The sequence below is a fragment of the Centrocercus urophasianus genome, unplaced genomic scaffold, assembly GCF_019232065.1.
Source record: "Centrocercus urophasianus isolate 14NV4802_14NV808 unplaced genomic scaffold, USGS_Curo_1.0 seq_18, whole genome shotgun sequence".
NCBI classification, from domain to species: domain Eukaryota; kingdom Metazoa; phylum Chordata; class Aves; order Galliformes; family Phasianidae; genus Centrocercus; species Centrocercus urophasianus.
Window position 1 is genome coordinate 27,406,001 of NW_024884733.1, and position 16,206 is coordinate 27,422,206.

At 45.0% G+C, this 16,206-nt stretch overlaps 1 protein-coding gene across 2 annotated transcripts in view; it reads left to right on the plus strand.

Moving 5' to 3' along the window:
* ROR1 (receptor tyrosine kinase like orphan receptor 1) overlaps nucleotides 1-15,682 on the plus strand; it is a 141,034-nt gene extending 125,352 nt beyond the window's left edge. For both annotated transcript variants that reach the window (XM_042818969.1, XM_042818968.1), the window contains exons 5-9: nucleotides 4,697-4,824; nucleotides 5,475-5,792; nucleotides 6,625-6,870; nucleotides 9,215-9,426; nucleotides 12,731-15,682. In XM_042818969.1, the coding sequence (XP_042674903.1) occupies nucleotides 4,697-4,824; nucleotides 5,475-5,792; nucleotides 6,625-6,870; nucleotides 9,215-9,426; nucleotides 12,731-14,155 (2,329 nt within the window). In that variant the 3' untranslated portion in view covers nucleotides 14,156-15,682. The remainder of the gene's footprint in view (nucleotides 1-4,696; nucleotides 4,825-5,474; nucleotides 5,793-6,624; nucleotides 6,871-9,214; nucleotides 9,427-12,730) is intronic.
* Nucleotides 15,683-16,206: the final 524 nt, after the last annotated feature.

The window sequence follows — 16,206 nt, forward strand, 5'->3', positions numbered from 1 at the left end:
CATCGCACGGAACCGGCCGTCAGTGGGGAAGAGAAGTAACAAGTAAATGAAGGCACTGCTCAGGCAGATCATACTTGAACGTTGAATTATTTTTTGGTTATGGTTGGGAAAGAGGTGTCTCAGTGGTGCTGTGGGACTCTGCAAATGTAACGATGACAAAACCCAGCATTATTCATTTTGTATTTTACGCCCTTGTGTTTCTAGTGAGCCGGTTAAACCCTAGCTGCCCTGTGACTTTAGAGGGGTGTCAAAACGCCAATAGCTTATATTACACAGAACTTTTTCTTAAATTACACAGTGACGTGCAAGTCTGGGCAGTTCTCTTCTTTTTACAAAGTAAAATGCAGCCTTCCCATTTCTGAAGTACTGTTATGAAACAGAGCCAATACGTTCCCATTTTCAAAGGCACAAGCAATGGGTTTTTGCTCTTTGGAAAGTCTGACAGAATATTATTCATCTGTTTGCTTTAAGGGATATCTGCCAAGTAGAAACTCTGTACCTTTTATTCTGAGCAAAGCTGGAACACGAGTATGGAACAGAACACAATTTATTTGACAATGTAAAATAATTTATACAGCATTTAAGCATGCACAGAGGGTGTATTTGATACATGTAGTAATAAAAATTTATTGATACACCTTTTAATTAATTGCCAAATTTTATGGAGCAAATTTCTTCCCTCCACTCTGTTGCCCATCAGTGTTTGTTACGAACTCAGCTCCTCCAAAGCAGCACCGTCATCGGCCAGGCTGTGGGTTGCAGATGTGAGATGTGTCAGTGCAAGTTTCAGCAGCAAGCAGGGCCCTCGTGGGGCAGCTGCTGAGGGGTCTGCAGGGGTGGTGGGACCGAGCAGTGTTCCCTTGGAAGAGAAGGGCATAAAGCACTCAGTTGTCTGAGCTGGGCAGTGTTGGCTGCGTTTTCCCATCACTGCTCTGCTGCTGGATATAAATTATTTAGATAAACAGCTGTGAGTAGTTGAGTGCTGTGGTAGAAAAATAAAAAATTAAGCAAGACAAAATGCCTTTCACTTTGTAAATGAGAAATTGTCTGGACAGCCTTCACACAGAACCAGCGCTATTCCTTCTCCACTGGGTAGATCTCAGAGATAATGCTGCATTTATTTGCTGTCGCTCCTCATACCTATTAGTGGTCCTAAAACAGGTTTTGCACACACGCCTTAATCCCCTGCTGGCTTTACATCACCATCTTCCACTGTCACTGCACATTACCGTGTCTTTTCCTTGCTGCTTTTTGTAAATCCTCACTGTGGTAGTGCATATAGCAGTGTGCCAGTGCTGTAAAGAGTGTCAGAAGGGAGAGTGAGGCTCCTATCTCTTCTCTTCGGACATTCAAAGCATTTGGGACCTGGGCTTGCCTTGTCCTCCATCTCTCGTTTGCCCAAAAACATATAGAAATGGTTTTGTGAGTCTTTCTCATCAAATAGTCATGCAAGTCCTACTCAAAGCTGGGGGAAAAAAAAAGAGAGAAATCCATGGGGCGTGGAGCACAATTACACCATCTTTGGAATATTTAACTTCAATAAATTGGATGTAATGAAAATAAATGCAACATGATCTCGGAAGGTCTAGCTTTTCTATGAATTTATTCAATCGTTCATAGTAAAGTCTGGTAACAAAACTTCACTAAACTGAGTTCCTGGGCCTGCTGTTGGTGTGAACCTATGAACCGCAGTGAGTTCTTTCTCAGTTGTTGGCAATTTTGTTTTGTGCTGTGACTTTGATTTTGTGCAATCAGATATTTGAGGACACCTGAGTACAGTGTAAGCTCAATCTGTGGCACTGTTATCTCACGGAGGTAGAAGTGCTGGAGCATGGGAAGCTGCAGCAGGATCTGACAGTGATGGGCAAGCTCCAAGGTAAACATCAGGGTTGGTCTAGCAAACAGAGTGGAAACCAAATGTGAAAAGAAATAACATTAAAACAGTTAAGTGCTCTATCTTCTGTCAGGCGTTCAAATCCACTGCTTTCCTTCTTCTGTGTAGTCGTGGTGAGGTGTGGGATGTGCAGGAGGTGGGGCAGCGTGCTCAGGTGTCTGTCCCCAGTCAGCAGTGCCCACAGGCATGGATTGTCTTCTCTCTCATTAGGACTTAAGCTTGTCTGTTGATTTTTACCATGTTAATTGCAGAATGGCTCCTATCTTACTCCTGTTGAGCCACTCACCATGTTGCTGTGGGTGGGGTCATATCAGGACCATGAAGCACGGAGGTGTGCATCGCATGGGTTACGTAGGAGGAATCGGCAGCCTCGGCCTCCACCCATTCTGTATTTAAAGCCAGCCAGAGGCAGCTGCCAGCTGGCAGCAGGAGGTGCAGATGTGCTAAGGCCAGGCAAGAGCTCTGTCCCACTCTGCTGCTCCCACTCCATTTGATTTTTCCTTCTGCCCCATCATGGAGCCGTTTTCCAAGACAATTCAAGGTAGTGCCTCCATCTGAGCCACTCGTTTTCCATCGTCCCTCTGCAAATCCCGCTGTGGCATGCAGAGGCTTTGGGATCTCAGCTCTCCTCTTTCCTCTGATCTTCACCTCCTGAGATAATCTCCCAAATCCTGTTCCTCGGGGCATTTCCATCAAGGTAAGCGGGTGGCCCTGCTCACCAGCAAGCCGTTCCACTGCAGCCATTGCGCTTCAATCTTCTTTAGTTCAGAGGCGAACCTCAGGGTGAGGGGAATTTGCTTTGCTGATGTTAACTGCATTCCTCCTGATTTTGTCTTCTCTAATTGAGTGTTTAAATTGTGCTGCTTGGTTGTCTGTAAGAGCAGCTGTTGTTAGGTGCAGTCCTTGAGTTAAATCTCCTATAAAATTATAATACAATTCAAAAAATAATTGGAATTGTTAATAAGTAATGAGTTCTATTCTGTTTGGGGATTAGTTGATTAGAAGATGGAGCATTGGGTTCCAGAACCTGGGGTAACTGCTCTGCTTTTCAGTGCATTTCAGCTGTTGGCCTTTCAGGAACCAGCGGAGGATTTTGGCCATACCCAACTGAGCAGAAACACAGCGATGTGCTCAGGTGTCTGCATCACCAGTGCTGGCCAGCCTGTTGGCATTGGCTGTGCTCTACCCAGCACATCTCAGCCTGCCACTGCTCTCGTTAATAAAGATCGATTGGCAGTTTAGAGAAGATGCCTTCACTCTCCAATTTCCAGTATCCTTGAGAACATCTTGGGACCGCCATCCAGTGACACCTGGGCCCCTTCCCACCCGTCTCTCAGCACATGGCAGTTGGCTGTGGAAGGTTCCCACCTCCCATCCAAACCTCTCCTCCATCCCCACTCCCAGTGCTCCCAGTGGGAGCCTCGGGCCCACGGTCCAGGAGCTGCAGAGAGCCGGGAGGTGTGTGGGGTGTGCTAAGGGGTGATCCCAGCACTTCTGCCCTCTAATCCCATTAGTGACAGGGCGATGGGAGCCAGGCTGGACTAAGCCCCGCACACAATGCAGGGTGACTTCAAAGCAGGATGTGCCATTTGCATTTCCAAGCTCTCACAGCCAAGGTCTCCAGAGGGGATGAAAGTGGCTTTTGTCAAACCTAATAGCAGAGTTGATTAAAAAAGATGTGATTTTCCCCTATTAGCAGCGTAGTCTGATTGTGCTGTCACTCTTTCTGTGTCTGTGGGGGGGGATGAATTTAGGGGAAAGAAATACAGAAAGTAAGTAACCTGTTGCCTAAGCCAGCTATGATCATACCTGAGGGAATTCCAGCATCACTTTTCCTCGCTTGAGAGCCGTATAGGAGCTGTCTTATGTGGGTATTGGCACGAATAGCAGAAAATATTAATGATTCATTAAGCTTCTCCCTGCACCGTGACCTCAGCAGAGCCGAGGTGTCTGTTCGGGAGGTGGGTCCCAAATGTCACCAACTGGGTTCTCAAAGTGAGAAAGTGAAAGGGCAGATTCTCGCCTGCAAACCCCTCGTGGAAACCGCCATAAAGCTGTGTGCCAGCAGCGGGCTGTGCCTTACCTGCTCAAAGTGAGCGGTGCCTGCTGTGGTCTTCAGAGGCTTAGTCATTTCCTTGCTTTGCTTTGTTTGAAGAATATTGGCAAATAATTTCACATCTGGATTTATGCATTGAATGTCTCCTACAGTGTATAAAACAAAGCACCTAATGAAAGAAATCTGGCTTCTTAACTCCTGGTTTAGCTGCGGTTCTGTTTTAGCAATAATTGTTGCCACACCGGTGGAGGATTGAGGAAACATTTCCTATTTGGGGGCTGGGAGGAGTGTGATTTTCATATTCGCTTCTAACTCTGTCTCTGCCAGTGTAACTCTTCCTGCTGTGCTCATCACTGTGAAAAGACAGGTTTGGTTCAGCGATACCCATTTTTACCACACAGCTGAACACTCAGGATGTTGCGTGCTCCTTATATTCACTTCAGAATCATTTGTGAGCTCGTGAAAACTACCTGCGGCGCTGTGGGGATGCAAAGCCTGCGCCGTGCCCTCTGCACCACCTAAAGACCATATAATCCCTTATCACAGGCTCTTAATGGAGGCGAGGACGGCGTGCAGGCTCTGCACTGCGCCAGCATCCCCAGAACGAATCGCTGGGCTGCAGGACAAACGCTGCGAGCCTCTCACGTCGGGCGCGGAGAATCCGAGCGCCAGCACCCCGGGGAGACGTTTTGTTGCAGAATCGCGTGTGAAACATTTCACCCCTTTGTGTTTCTGCTTGATTTCAGGGATGAGTACGAAGAGGATGGTTTTTGCCAGCCCTACCGGGGGATCGCTTGTGCACGGTTTATTGGAAATCGGACCATTTATATGGAGTCTTTGCATATGCAAGGTGAAATAGAAAATCAGATCACAGGTGGGTAAAAAATGCACTTGTCTGTTTCCCGGGAAACTTCCTCCAAAAAGCTTCTAATGCTTTATAAAGTGCAATGCTTCCTTTTTTTGTTAGCTGCTGATCCTCAGTTGCTGTGAGCTCCTCAGCACGGATACCGGTTTTCGTGGAATCATAGAATGGTTTGGGTTGAAAGGACCTTTAAGATCATCTAATTCCAACCCCCTGCTGTAGGCTGGGGCACCTCCCTGTAGGCCAGGTTGCTCACAGCCTCATCCAGCCTGGCCTTGAATGCCTCTGGGGAGTTTTGTCATTGTGCAGCCTGCAAGGGCTTTGATTTTCACTTGCTGGGCCAAAGATATCCAAATATCCAGTGACTTTTCAAGCCATTATAAATTACTTGGGGAAATAATGTATAATTAGATTTTGGGTTTTGGTAACGTGCTTAACATTAGGCCAGCGTTGAAAACCAGATGTGTTTTCTCTGTCAGCGAAATCAGCATCGTTAATAACTTTTAATGCAATTAGTGCTCTGTATTTCTGGAAGGTCTGTTCGTCACCTGGATCTCTGAAAGTAATAGCCACAGTGGGAAGGGAGGGCTGCGCTGGGAAGGCGAAAGCACGGGAGTGAAATTCCCACCAGGTTAGGTAAAATCCCCTTGTATATTTTGCAGCTGCCTTCACCATGATTGGCACTTCCAGCCATTTGTCGGATAAATGCTCCCAGTTTGCTATTCCTTCACTCTGCCACTACGCCTTCCCCTACTGCGATGAGACTTCCCCAGCTCCCAAGCCCCGGGACCTGTGCCGCGACGAGTGTGAAATTCTGGAAAACGTCCTGTGTCAGACCGAGTACATCTTTGCTAGATCCAACCCCATGATTCTGATGAGACTAAAGCTGCCCAACTGTGAAGATCTTCCCCAGCCAGACAGCCCGGAAGCCGTCAATTGTATTCGGATTGGGATTCCCATGGCAGATCCCATAAATAAAAGTAAGTGAAAAGTGGTTGTATGTCCATGCAGAAAATGTGATGGTGAGGGGGGCGAAGCTGCTTGTGCCTCAGCGCTGGCGCTAGTGCTGAGCTGTGAAAGTGCAAAGGCACTGTGCTTTACCACTTAGGGCAATTCTGCCCACACCGGTCTGGCGTGGGCTAAATGCAGAAATATTTTTTCTGTGATTCCTTTAGCTGCGCCCGTACTTACATCAAAATCCATTAATTTGGTTCTTACCTCTTGTAATTAATAAGTAGAGGGAAACAATGGCGGCATAAGCATTTGAATACTGGGGAATTAGAGAATTAGAGAACTGTTTGAGTTGGAAGGGACTCGTAAAGGTCATCAAGTCCAACTCCCCTGCCATGGACAGGATGTTCAATGTTGGCAGCTTCAATCTCCCTGTGCAACTCCAGGGTGCTTACCTGCAGCTCTAGCGTCCAATGCAGGGCTGTCCCTACCTACTTTAGCCACTGAACTCAGCCTTCAGTCAGGCAGGTCTGCAGCCTGCTCCCAACCTTTATACATCTGAATAACCAAGTATAACACATGGCTTCCACAAACTCTCCACCTTCATACGAAAATAATGGCTGCAATTCAGGTTCCTACTGTAGTTTTTACTTCTTTTGTGTATCTTATATTAAAAACTCTTGGCATAAGCTGTTTTCATTACAGAAGCATAAGCTTCAAATCCGCCCAGGAATGTGAATGCAAAGCAGGCCCCGCATTGCGGCCGCAGCAAATTGGAAGCCCGTGCTCCTGAGCTGGCTTCACCAGCCTCGGGCCAGAAGAAGCGTGCAAATCCTTGCCTTCTGTTATCTTCTCTTTCAGATCACAAATGCTACAACAGCACAGGGGTGGACTACCGGGGCACGGTGAGTGTGACCAGGTCGGGGCGGCAGTGCCAGCCGTGGAACTCGCAGTACCCGCACACACACACCTTCACTGCCATCAGGTACCCGGAGCTCAACGGGGGGCACTCCTACTGCCGCAACCCCGGCAACCAGAAGGACGCCCCGTGGTGCTTCACCTTGGATGAGAATTTCAAGTCCGAGATCTGCGACGTCCCGGCATGTGGTAATTGCTTTTTTACCATAGGCACTTCCTATATATTATCACGGAATATCCGTAGTTGGAGGGGACCCACACGGAGCGCCGAGCCCAAGCCCTGCACAGCAGCACCAAGCCCAGCTCTGTGCAGAGCCGTGTCCCAGTGCTCCCTGAGCTCCGGCAGCTGAGGCCGACCCACTGCCCTGGGGGTGGTGCTGTGCCCACCGCCCTCTGGGGTTCAGCCTTTCCCTCGCCCCCACCTGACCCTGCCAAGTAGTGGCATGAACATATTTTAGTAAGGAATATCTCCCCTGGAGTTGGTAGCTCAGCCCGAGCATCCCGGGATTCCCAGGTTGCCATTGGACTCCTCAGTCCAAACAAAATGGCTTTTTGGTTTGTGTTTACCAAACTGCCCTGGCTGCGTTTTGGACTTGCAAAAAGGAATAAAAAACTTAGATTCAGATCACATTTTATTCTCCTTTTCTAAGACTTCTAAAAGGAAGCGGATTGCAAACCTAATCAAATGGTTCCTAATGATTTAACCTGCATTAAAAAATAACAGTACCTGTAGCATGCTAAGAAAAATAACAGCTATTTGCATGGTCATGCCAGAAATGCTCTGGAAATTCACAGTAGAAAGTTTCACACACAATTTTGTGTTGCTTCCAAGTTGTGACAGTGACATTACCTTTTCCCTTGGAAAGGAGATACCTTTTAATGTTACTGTTCAATAGCCAGAACCAAATGAAATTATTTCTGGTTATGGTTGTGAACATTCCTGCAGTGAGACATGTGCCAAAGTCTTTTTCAATTAATGGAAAGATGGGGATCGATGCCAGAATGGGATCTAAATTATGTCTTTAGTGAAAGAATAGACTGGAGACAGGCAGACAGTTTGGGATCATCATGTGCATCACAAACCCTCTCTAAAATTCATATGCACTTTTCAGTCCTTTATCTCTTTTCATGCTGTTTCAGTTCTGCTGTTTTTCTTGCTCATTAGGCACAGTGATGGACTGCACAAGAGTAGTTCAAGTTAGATAACCTGGACCCAGGCAGCAGTCAGGATGCTCCACAGGCCTGCTCAGCCCTGGGCTGTCTGCTCCAAGAGCTGCAGGTGCCTGGGTTGGTCCAGCTGGGGGAACCTGGCACAGCCCCGTGCCTTCCATTGCACATCTGGATAATTGGGTAATTAGGAGTTGCTGGAGGGGAGCTGCTTGCAAGGCCCCCTCTAGATGGGCTTTGAGATCCCAGGACTTTTTTTGGTCTTTTAATGTGTAGTAGCTGAAAGCAGAACGCTTTTGGCTGTCTTGCAGGAGTCTCTGGTTTGAACATTTTACTAGATAATAAATGAGATAGGAATTCTTTGAGCCAGCCAGCCTAACAAGGGTTTTAATTACCTCTCACCATTGCCTTAAATGGTACGTGCTGTACAGCTGGGTTGTATGGCATTATTATTTTGAGTACAGACAAATAGAGCTATATCAGGTGAGTAGTAATTTAATTGTTCAATGCTAATCAGCATATTAAAACCCAAATACCGAGTGGGACTTGCATTCTGATGTTTTTGCACGAGCTGAAAGAGCCATTTCAGGCGAATTTTAATAAGTATTGTGCATTCTGTCTCACCAGGACATGCCTAAATGGGAAATGAATTTAATTGGGGTGGCTCTCAAGAAACCTATTAACCTAATGAGGCTTCGTGGCAGGGGCTGCTACTTAATAAGAATAATAATCTCCTTTGACTGAAGTAGCTCAGGTGATGAACTAGTGCCCAGGTCTCCATCTGCTTCATGCTGCTGCTTTCTTCTCCTTTCTTCAACTGTATCTTTCAGTTGTCTCACAAGCTGCAATAGATACGTTTCATAAAAGTTTGTCAACTTGGATATGGGAAACATGGAGCAATTCAAGCATGAGGCTTAGCAGACAGATGTAGTGAAACGCTGAGAACGGGAGGCTGGAAATAGATGAGAGATGAAACTGTCCTTTTTAACAGCTGCCCACAAACCTGCTGAAGTCTTTCTTCCGTTTGCTGTTTTAGAAATAAACTTTTCTGTAGGGCTGTACTGAGCCATGGCTTCAAAACACCCCAAGCAGGAGCCATGTGACAGCAGTCAGCTATCCTGTGATGTGAGGAGGTTTGAACCAACATGCTGCAGTGAAATGGTTCCTAGCTGGTTGGTGTCCCTGCTGCTCTGTACTTCTGGGGAATTGTTACTCAACAAAACGAATTGCTCTGTTACTATTAGAGAAGGTGGATTGCAATAGTTTATTCTCCTGAACACTCCTAATTGACCCAGAGACATGTTCAGCTGCGTGGAGACTTCATTCATGGCTTGTTTGTTTGTTTGTTTGTGTTTCTCCAAACTAGATTATAAGGATGCCAAAGAAAAGAATAAAATGGAAATCTTGTATATCCTGGTGCCAAGTGTTACTATTCCCCTGGCCATAGCATTGCTCTTCTTCTTCATCTGCATCTGTCGCAACAACCAGAAGTCGTCCTCCCCTCCAGTTCAGAGACAGCCAAAGCACGTCAGAGGGCAGAATGTGGAGATGTCGATGCTCAACGCCTATAAACCAAAGGTGAGCCCACAGCTCGTTCCTGCTTTGACTTTTTGCTGCCTGTAAGGGCAGGGAGTGCAATGCTTTGATCAATTCAGCGCTGAAAAGTTAAACTGATTTCCAGCTTGTGGTTTCTGCTGGTGCCTTTACTTCAGGTGAGCACTTTTCTTGTCAGCAGCAGCATAGCGAGAGCGGACCTGTGGTGGTAATTCCTGTATGTCTGTATGCAGAAATAGAAGCTGGAGCTTTTTGAAGCAGCCCATTCCTGAAGTACCTCTCGATTACTTCTTTGGAGGCCTTTCTGAAGTCACTGCAGATAAATATATGATTCAGCATTTTCTCAAGAGAGTTTTTTCCTGGGTCTGCTGTAGACACATGTCACCTTCAGTCAGCTGAAATCACTTTGGAAAGATTTGCTCCTTGTTTTTTCAGGCTTACCCATTCTCTCAGTTAAAAGAGAAATTACTGAAACGGAGCCCAAGGATCTGACTCCAGCTCTGGCCAGCACAGCTGGTGTGGAGCTGCTCTTGTTACCAGAGTTGTTTTGCTTTGCTGTAGTCTCAGGTTCATGAAGCGCTTGCTTTTAAAATCATTTAAGATTTAAGCACGATTAACCTTGAGCTCCTTGTTTATCAGCAGGGGCAGCCAGTGTGCAAACCTGCTTGGATCACCCACCCGGGGCTGTAAATGCCTTCTGCCACCTACAGGCAGAACAGCGCCCTGGAAAGATTTCATTGTCTTCTTTTTTATCACCGTGCCAGTTCTCTTCAACAACAGCTTAAGGGAGGTGAAGCATTTCACAGGGAAGACCAACATCTTCAAATAATTAGAAACTGTAGAATGTGATGTGTGAACCCCTCAGACGTGCCTTCGCACAAGCTGTTATTTTTGCAGAAAGATGACACAGTGAAATTAACCCAAATTCTGATTTTTACTGAAGCGTTAGCAGTGTGAACACTAAGTGTTGCTTCTTCAGATTTTGCTGCATTTGTTCAAACATTGCTGTTGCAAGTACTCTTTCCACACTGCAGAGATCACTGCAAGGTCTCTGTATAAGTTCATGGTGTTGCACAGCATAGTGCTCACATGAGGCTCCTTGTTTTAAACAGTTACAGATACTGGGACTGCAGGGGTGGACAGGCAGAGTTTGGTCTGCACAGCAAATTTGTCTTTCTTTTTCCTTTTCAGTTCTTAATTTCAACTTCCACGTACAGCTTAGAGCAGCTGAAAATGCTTAATACTTGCTTAATAACAAAACACCTGCTTAAAAACCAAGTGTGGGTAATAGCAGAGAAACATTTTACTTGGTAGGTGTCACAACTACACCTTGCATCCAACCCCTGTGGAGTATTTTGATAAATTTGGATTTGCTTCTTGGTCCCCACTCAAAGATATTTTGCTAAAATCCTCACCAAACTGGAAATGATGGGAACATCAGCTTCATTTGAACAAGGCCCCATTTTCCTCCCGGGCTGCCGACACACCGATGCCTCGTGCCTGCTGCATAGGAAAGCAACTTACCCAAAAGTATTTTGCAAATGTAGAGCACACTGTCTTCTTGTTACGTTTCAAGTCATATGGTGCAGAAAGCTCATTCCGTGTTTTCCCACTAGGAAACTGAGCTCTGCCTGTTTCAGATGTTTTGATTGCCTTTCAAACGAAATTTTAAAAGAAAGGAAGTGGAATCCTATTTTTAAATACCGTATCCAGCATTAATGTCAGCTTGGGGGTAAAACCACTCCTAGGCTCGAAGCTCCAGGCGAGGTGGATGCGTGTTTGCTCGGACAAATAAAAATGTTAGCATTTCAGGCCGCTTCAGTTTTAAAGGATTTTAATTGCCTTCCAAAAATACAATAAACGGAGCTCATCCTGTCATTCACCTAATGGAAGGGGCCGATGCAGAGATAGGGGCGGGGGGCTTCGCTCCCACTGCTCTGCCTTTGTACTCAGTTTACTTTGGCGTGCTGCCTCATATGTATTTTACACTTCTTTACATTTTGTACACCGCTGTATGACAAATACTTGTCAAACAAAAACTAAGCAGATTTATAACCGCTTAACTTGAAATGAGCCCTTCCTGCCAAAACTTTATGACTTCATTTTCTTTCATAGTTTTCCACTATGTTGGTTCAAACAGACAAACCCTGCCCGAGGTCAGACAGAGGTCATTTCACTTTCATTACTAAAATATAATTTACAATATGCCAGACCTAAACAAGTTTTAGCCTAAAGGATTTGTATAATATAAACCATCTGTTCCTCAACAATATAGCTAATTTCCTGCCATCACCGTACAGTCTACTGGCTGCCCGCTTAAATGGCTCGATGATGATGATGGTGATGATTATTTATGCAGTATTTGTCTAAAAACTGAAAGTGGTCAGTGCAATTAGAATTCGTTTCTTCTGAGATGCCACGTCTAAATGATTTTTTAAAACGTGAGTTATTTTGCTCTGTTGCTACTGTAAAGCTGCAGCGATAATGTTTCAGGAATGCAACGCTCGTGTTTACACTCTTCTGCAAAAAAAGTAGATCCCAAACTCATTAGCCTTAAATTACTACCTGTAGCGATACAGAGGGCCCAAAATGGCTGTGTTTGCATGTAGGTTAACAGCACGTGTGGAAGTTGATACTTGAATGTCATGCAACTTCCTTACGGCCTAAGAGCAAACAACAAGAGTTTCAAAGAGTTTCCCTTTCTCATTTTCCCAATATCTCCTTTTTCCAGCTGACTGTCCCACACGCTTTAGGATTGATCACTCAGTCAAGGGTGAACAGAAATGTTCTCTCCTGTACGTGGAAGGGTTAATAGCAGAGTCAAGAAAGAATTGGCTACAAGAACAGAACTTTTAAAAAAAAAGGTTTCTGCTAAAACCGTAGGCGCTGGCCCAGAAAGCACTTCAGCGTGCACTTAGCTTGAAGTATGTGAATTGCCTCAATTCCTCAGATCAGTCACATTCAATTGGAAGTATATAAATGCCCAAACCCAAGTATATAAATGCCTCTGCTGAAATGCTGATGGTTCCTGCACATTTTTATATTTCATACTTACTACTTTTATCTGATCTTGTGCAGAGGGTAAAAAGTAATAGGAAATTTAGGTTTGGAACAGGGTTCAGAGTAAGAGAAAGCAGCTTCCAGCCCTGAGCTGTGCTGATGCTGGGATGCTGGCATCCCTCAGGATGGATCTGGGCAGGGGCCGCTGCTGTGCTTTCACTTGCATCTTGCAGGGCTGTGCAGCCCCAGGAAGGAGCTCTAGTGTTGGTTTGCATGGTTTTCAGAGTTCCTGTGTGAAAAGACCTTCTTGCTGTCATTTCTTTCCCAGAGCAAGGCTAAGGAGTTGCCTCTCTCTGCTGTTCGTTTCATGGAAGAACTGGGTGAATGTGCTTTCGGCAAAATCTACAAGGGACACCTCTACCTTCCAGGCATGGACCATGCTCAGCTCATTGCAATCAAGACACTGAAAGACTTTAACAACCCCCAGCAGTGGGCAGAGTTCCAGCAAGAAGCATCTCTTATGGCCGAGCTCCACCACCCTAATATCGTTTGTCTCTTAGGTGTGGTGACCCAGGAGCAGCCTGTCTGCATGCTCTTTGAGTACATGAACCAGGGAGACCTGCACGAGTTCCTCATCATGAGATCACCACACTCAGATGTTGGGTGTAGCAGCGATGAGGATGGAACTGTAAAATCCAGCCTGGACCACGGGGATTTCCTGCATATTGCAGTCCAGATTGCAGCAGGGATGGAATACTTATCAAGCCATTTCTTTGTCCATAAAGATCTTGCGACTCGTAACATTTTAATTGGAGAACAGCTTCACGTGAAAATATCAGACCTTGGACTCTCGAGAGAAATCTACTCAGCAGATTATTACAGAGTTCAAAACAAATCTCTTTTGCCGATTCGCTGGATGCCACCGGAGGCGATAATGTACGGCAAGTTCTCTTCTGATTCAGATATTTGGTCATTCGGAGTTGTTTTATGGGAGATATTCAGCTTTGGACTTCAGCCGTATTACGGATTTAGCAATCAAGAAGTCATAGAGATGATCAGGAAACGACAGCTGCTGCCGTGCTCTGAAGACTGCCCTCCTCGAATGTACAGCCTGATGACGGAGTGCTGGCACGACCTGCCCTCTCGGAGGCCGCGATTCAAAGAAATCCACGCCAGGCTGCGCTCCTGGGAGGGCCTGTCAAGCCACACTAGTTCTACCACCCCCTCAGGTGGGAACGCCACCACTCAGACAACTTCCCTCAGCGCAAGCCCCGTCAGTAACCTGAGTAATCCCAGGTACCCTAACTACATGTTTCCAGCACAAGGCATAGCGCAAGGCCAAATCGCCGGGTTCATAGGGCCGCCCTTACCTCAAAACCAGCGGTACATCCCGATCAACGGGTACCCGATCCCTGCAGGCTATGCCGCTTTCCCAGCCGCCCACTACCAGCCGCAGGGCCCGCCCAGGGTCATCCAGCACTGTCCTCCTCCAAAGAGCCGATCTCCCAGCAGTGCCAGCGGATCCACCAGCACGGGTCACGTCACAAGTTTGCCATCGTCAGGATCCAACCAGGAGGCAAACATCCCTTTGCTGTCCCATATGTCGATCCCCAGTCACCCGGGCGGAATCGGTATAACCGTTTTTGGAAACAAAACTCAAAAACCGTACAAAATTGACTCGAAGCAGTCTTCCCTACTAGGAGACTCGAGCATCCACGGACCTAATGAATCTATGATTTCAGCTGAATTGTAAATAAGTGAGGCCTTTGTAAATATAACTATTTACGATACAAACTAGAAAGTAGTAGAAAAGATTTATATTCAAATATTTTATTAAAGATTCTTCTGGTTGTTTAACAGACATCGCAGCAAGTATCTTCTGTGAAGTTTAACTGCTTAACAGGATGGGCAGAGCAACCAGACAAAGATCCTTGTGGTATGAATACTCAGCTTTGTGAATGGACGCATTGTTTCTCCAAGTGCCACCGACAGCTCCAAGAGGGGAAGGGGGAATTTTTTTGAAGCAAGAACATTTTATCATACGCTTTTTCACAGCTTGTTAAGCCTCTGATGTGGTTTAAATCACAGGAATTTTTTAATGCTGAAAACGTATTTTAATATTTGTCTCTTTTTTTAGGAGATGCAAATATTCGGCGATCTACTGGGTGTGCAATTTCAGTTCCAATAGCTAGTTAAAATATTTGCAGTCGAGGATTATGTTTCAAGTATGCGAACTGAGAGCTGGATAAATTCCTTCAGGTAGGATTTTGGTCTTGTGTTACGTTGGGAGTCTGAGTCCAGATTCAGGCCAAAAAGGGCGTTTTACACGCCACAATAGCTTGAGTTATCAGCTTGAGAAAACCGTCTGCTATTGGCTGCTGAAGATGGCTGGAGTTGTAAGAAATTGCCTTAAAGGAAATGAAATTAAAGTGCTTTAATTTCAGAACCTGAATCAACTTCTTGAAAGACAACATTTCATAATTTTTATAGGTAGATAAAGTGGAAATTGTGTATCCTTTTGTTGCTATGCAACTGTTTAATGGAAAGGCTCCAAACCACAATTTTATATATGACAGTTTTTCCCAGTAATATTTATTGTTTCAGATCAATACGTAATTTCAGTGACTATGACTCCAGTAACCCTGAAAGAAGGGAAACTCGCATTCCATCAGGCAGCAGATCCGTTGATAGCAATTTACGGTCAATTTTAATAATGTGAATTAATTTTCATCCTAGAAACATGACATGCATTAATTACTAAAATGTATTCAGGTATGAGCAATCTACAATATTCATTTGAAACCACTTTACTGAGTTACAGAAGTGCTGTGTACCTTAACGACTTTTCGCAGTCTCTCTTTTGTACTGAATCGTATTTTTTATTGTACACAATGGAAACGATCTTTGCTCAGTTGACAATGTTGTATAATATGACTTTATTTTTATCTTTTTGCACAAAAGTGTGATGATGTTTTGTACAGCAGAAGTGAAAATACATCTCTGCATTTTATATCTTGGTCTGTTTCTTTTTATTTTTACCCTGATGTAGATGTTCTTGAAATATATTATGGTGATATTCAGCCACTACCTTATACAAATATTTTTCTTTGTTTTCACTGCATGCGTTTAATCACTGTATTACTTGACGATTGATTTATTAATTACGGGCATTTCAATTAGGCAAGCATGAAAATGTAATAACAAAGGCTATTTTATAACGAAGATATGTGCATTTTTGTATTTCACATGCCAGAGATGATATTAAACACTGATTATTTTATGCTGCTGTTTATTAAAACGTTGTATTAACATAATCATATCAGTATATCCTCAATTTTGGTAAAAGATGTACGAGAAGTTTTGTATTTGCAGCAAGATAAAATGTGCTTGGATGGGAGGCTGCCCAAAGGCTCACTCGAGCCAGCCAGAGTTCTGCCAATAATATCTGCAGTCTTAAGCTAAGATGAATGCTTGACCATGCAGAGCTGACAGAAGAAGAGGGATAGCATGGATGCACTGTGAGAAGGATGCTGTCAATGCTGTGATCTTGTAGGTGCAGTGCAGCCCGTTACCAGGCACCCGTACCTAAGCTGTATGTCCTGCTGCATGGTGTGAGCTCGCCTGGTGCACTGCATTGCAGCTGGATCCGGAGCTGCCAGGCTGCCTCTGTTGCACAGGCACAAAGCTGTACTTGCAGGTTAAGATCAGTAATTATACAGCAAGGACTTTTTCTGACTTCTGAATACTTCATGAATCTGAGATGTCAGCTTCCATGTGGTTCAAATTTAGATCTGTATCAGTAAT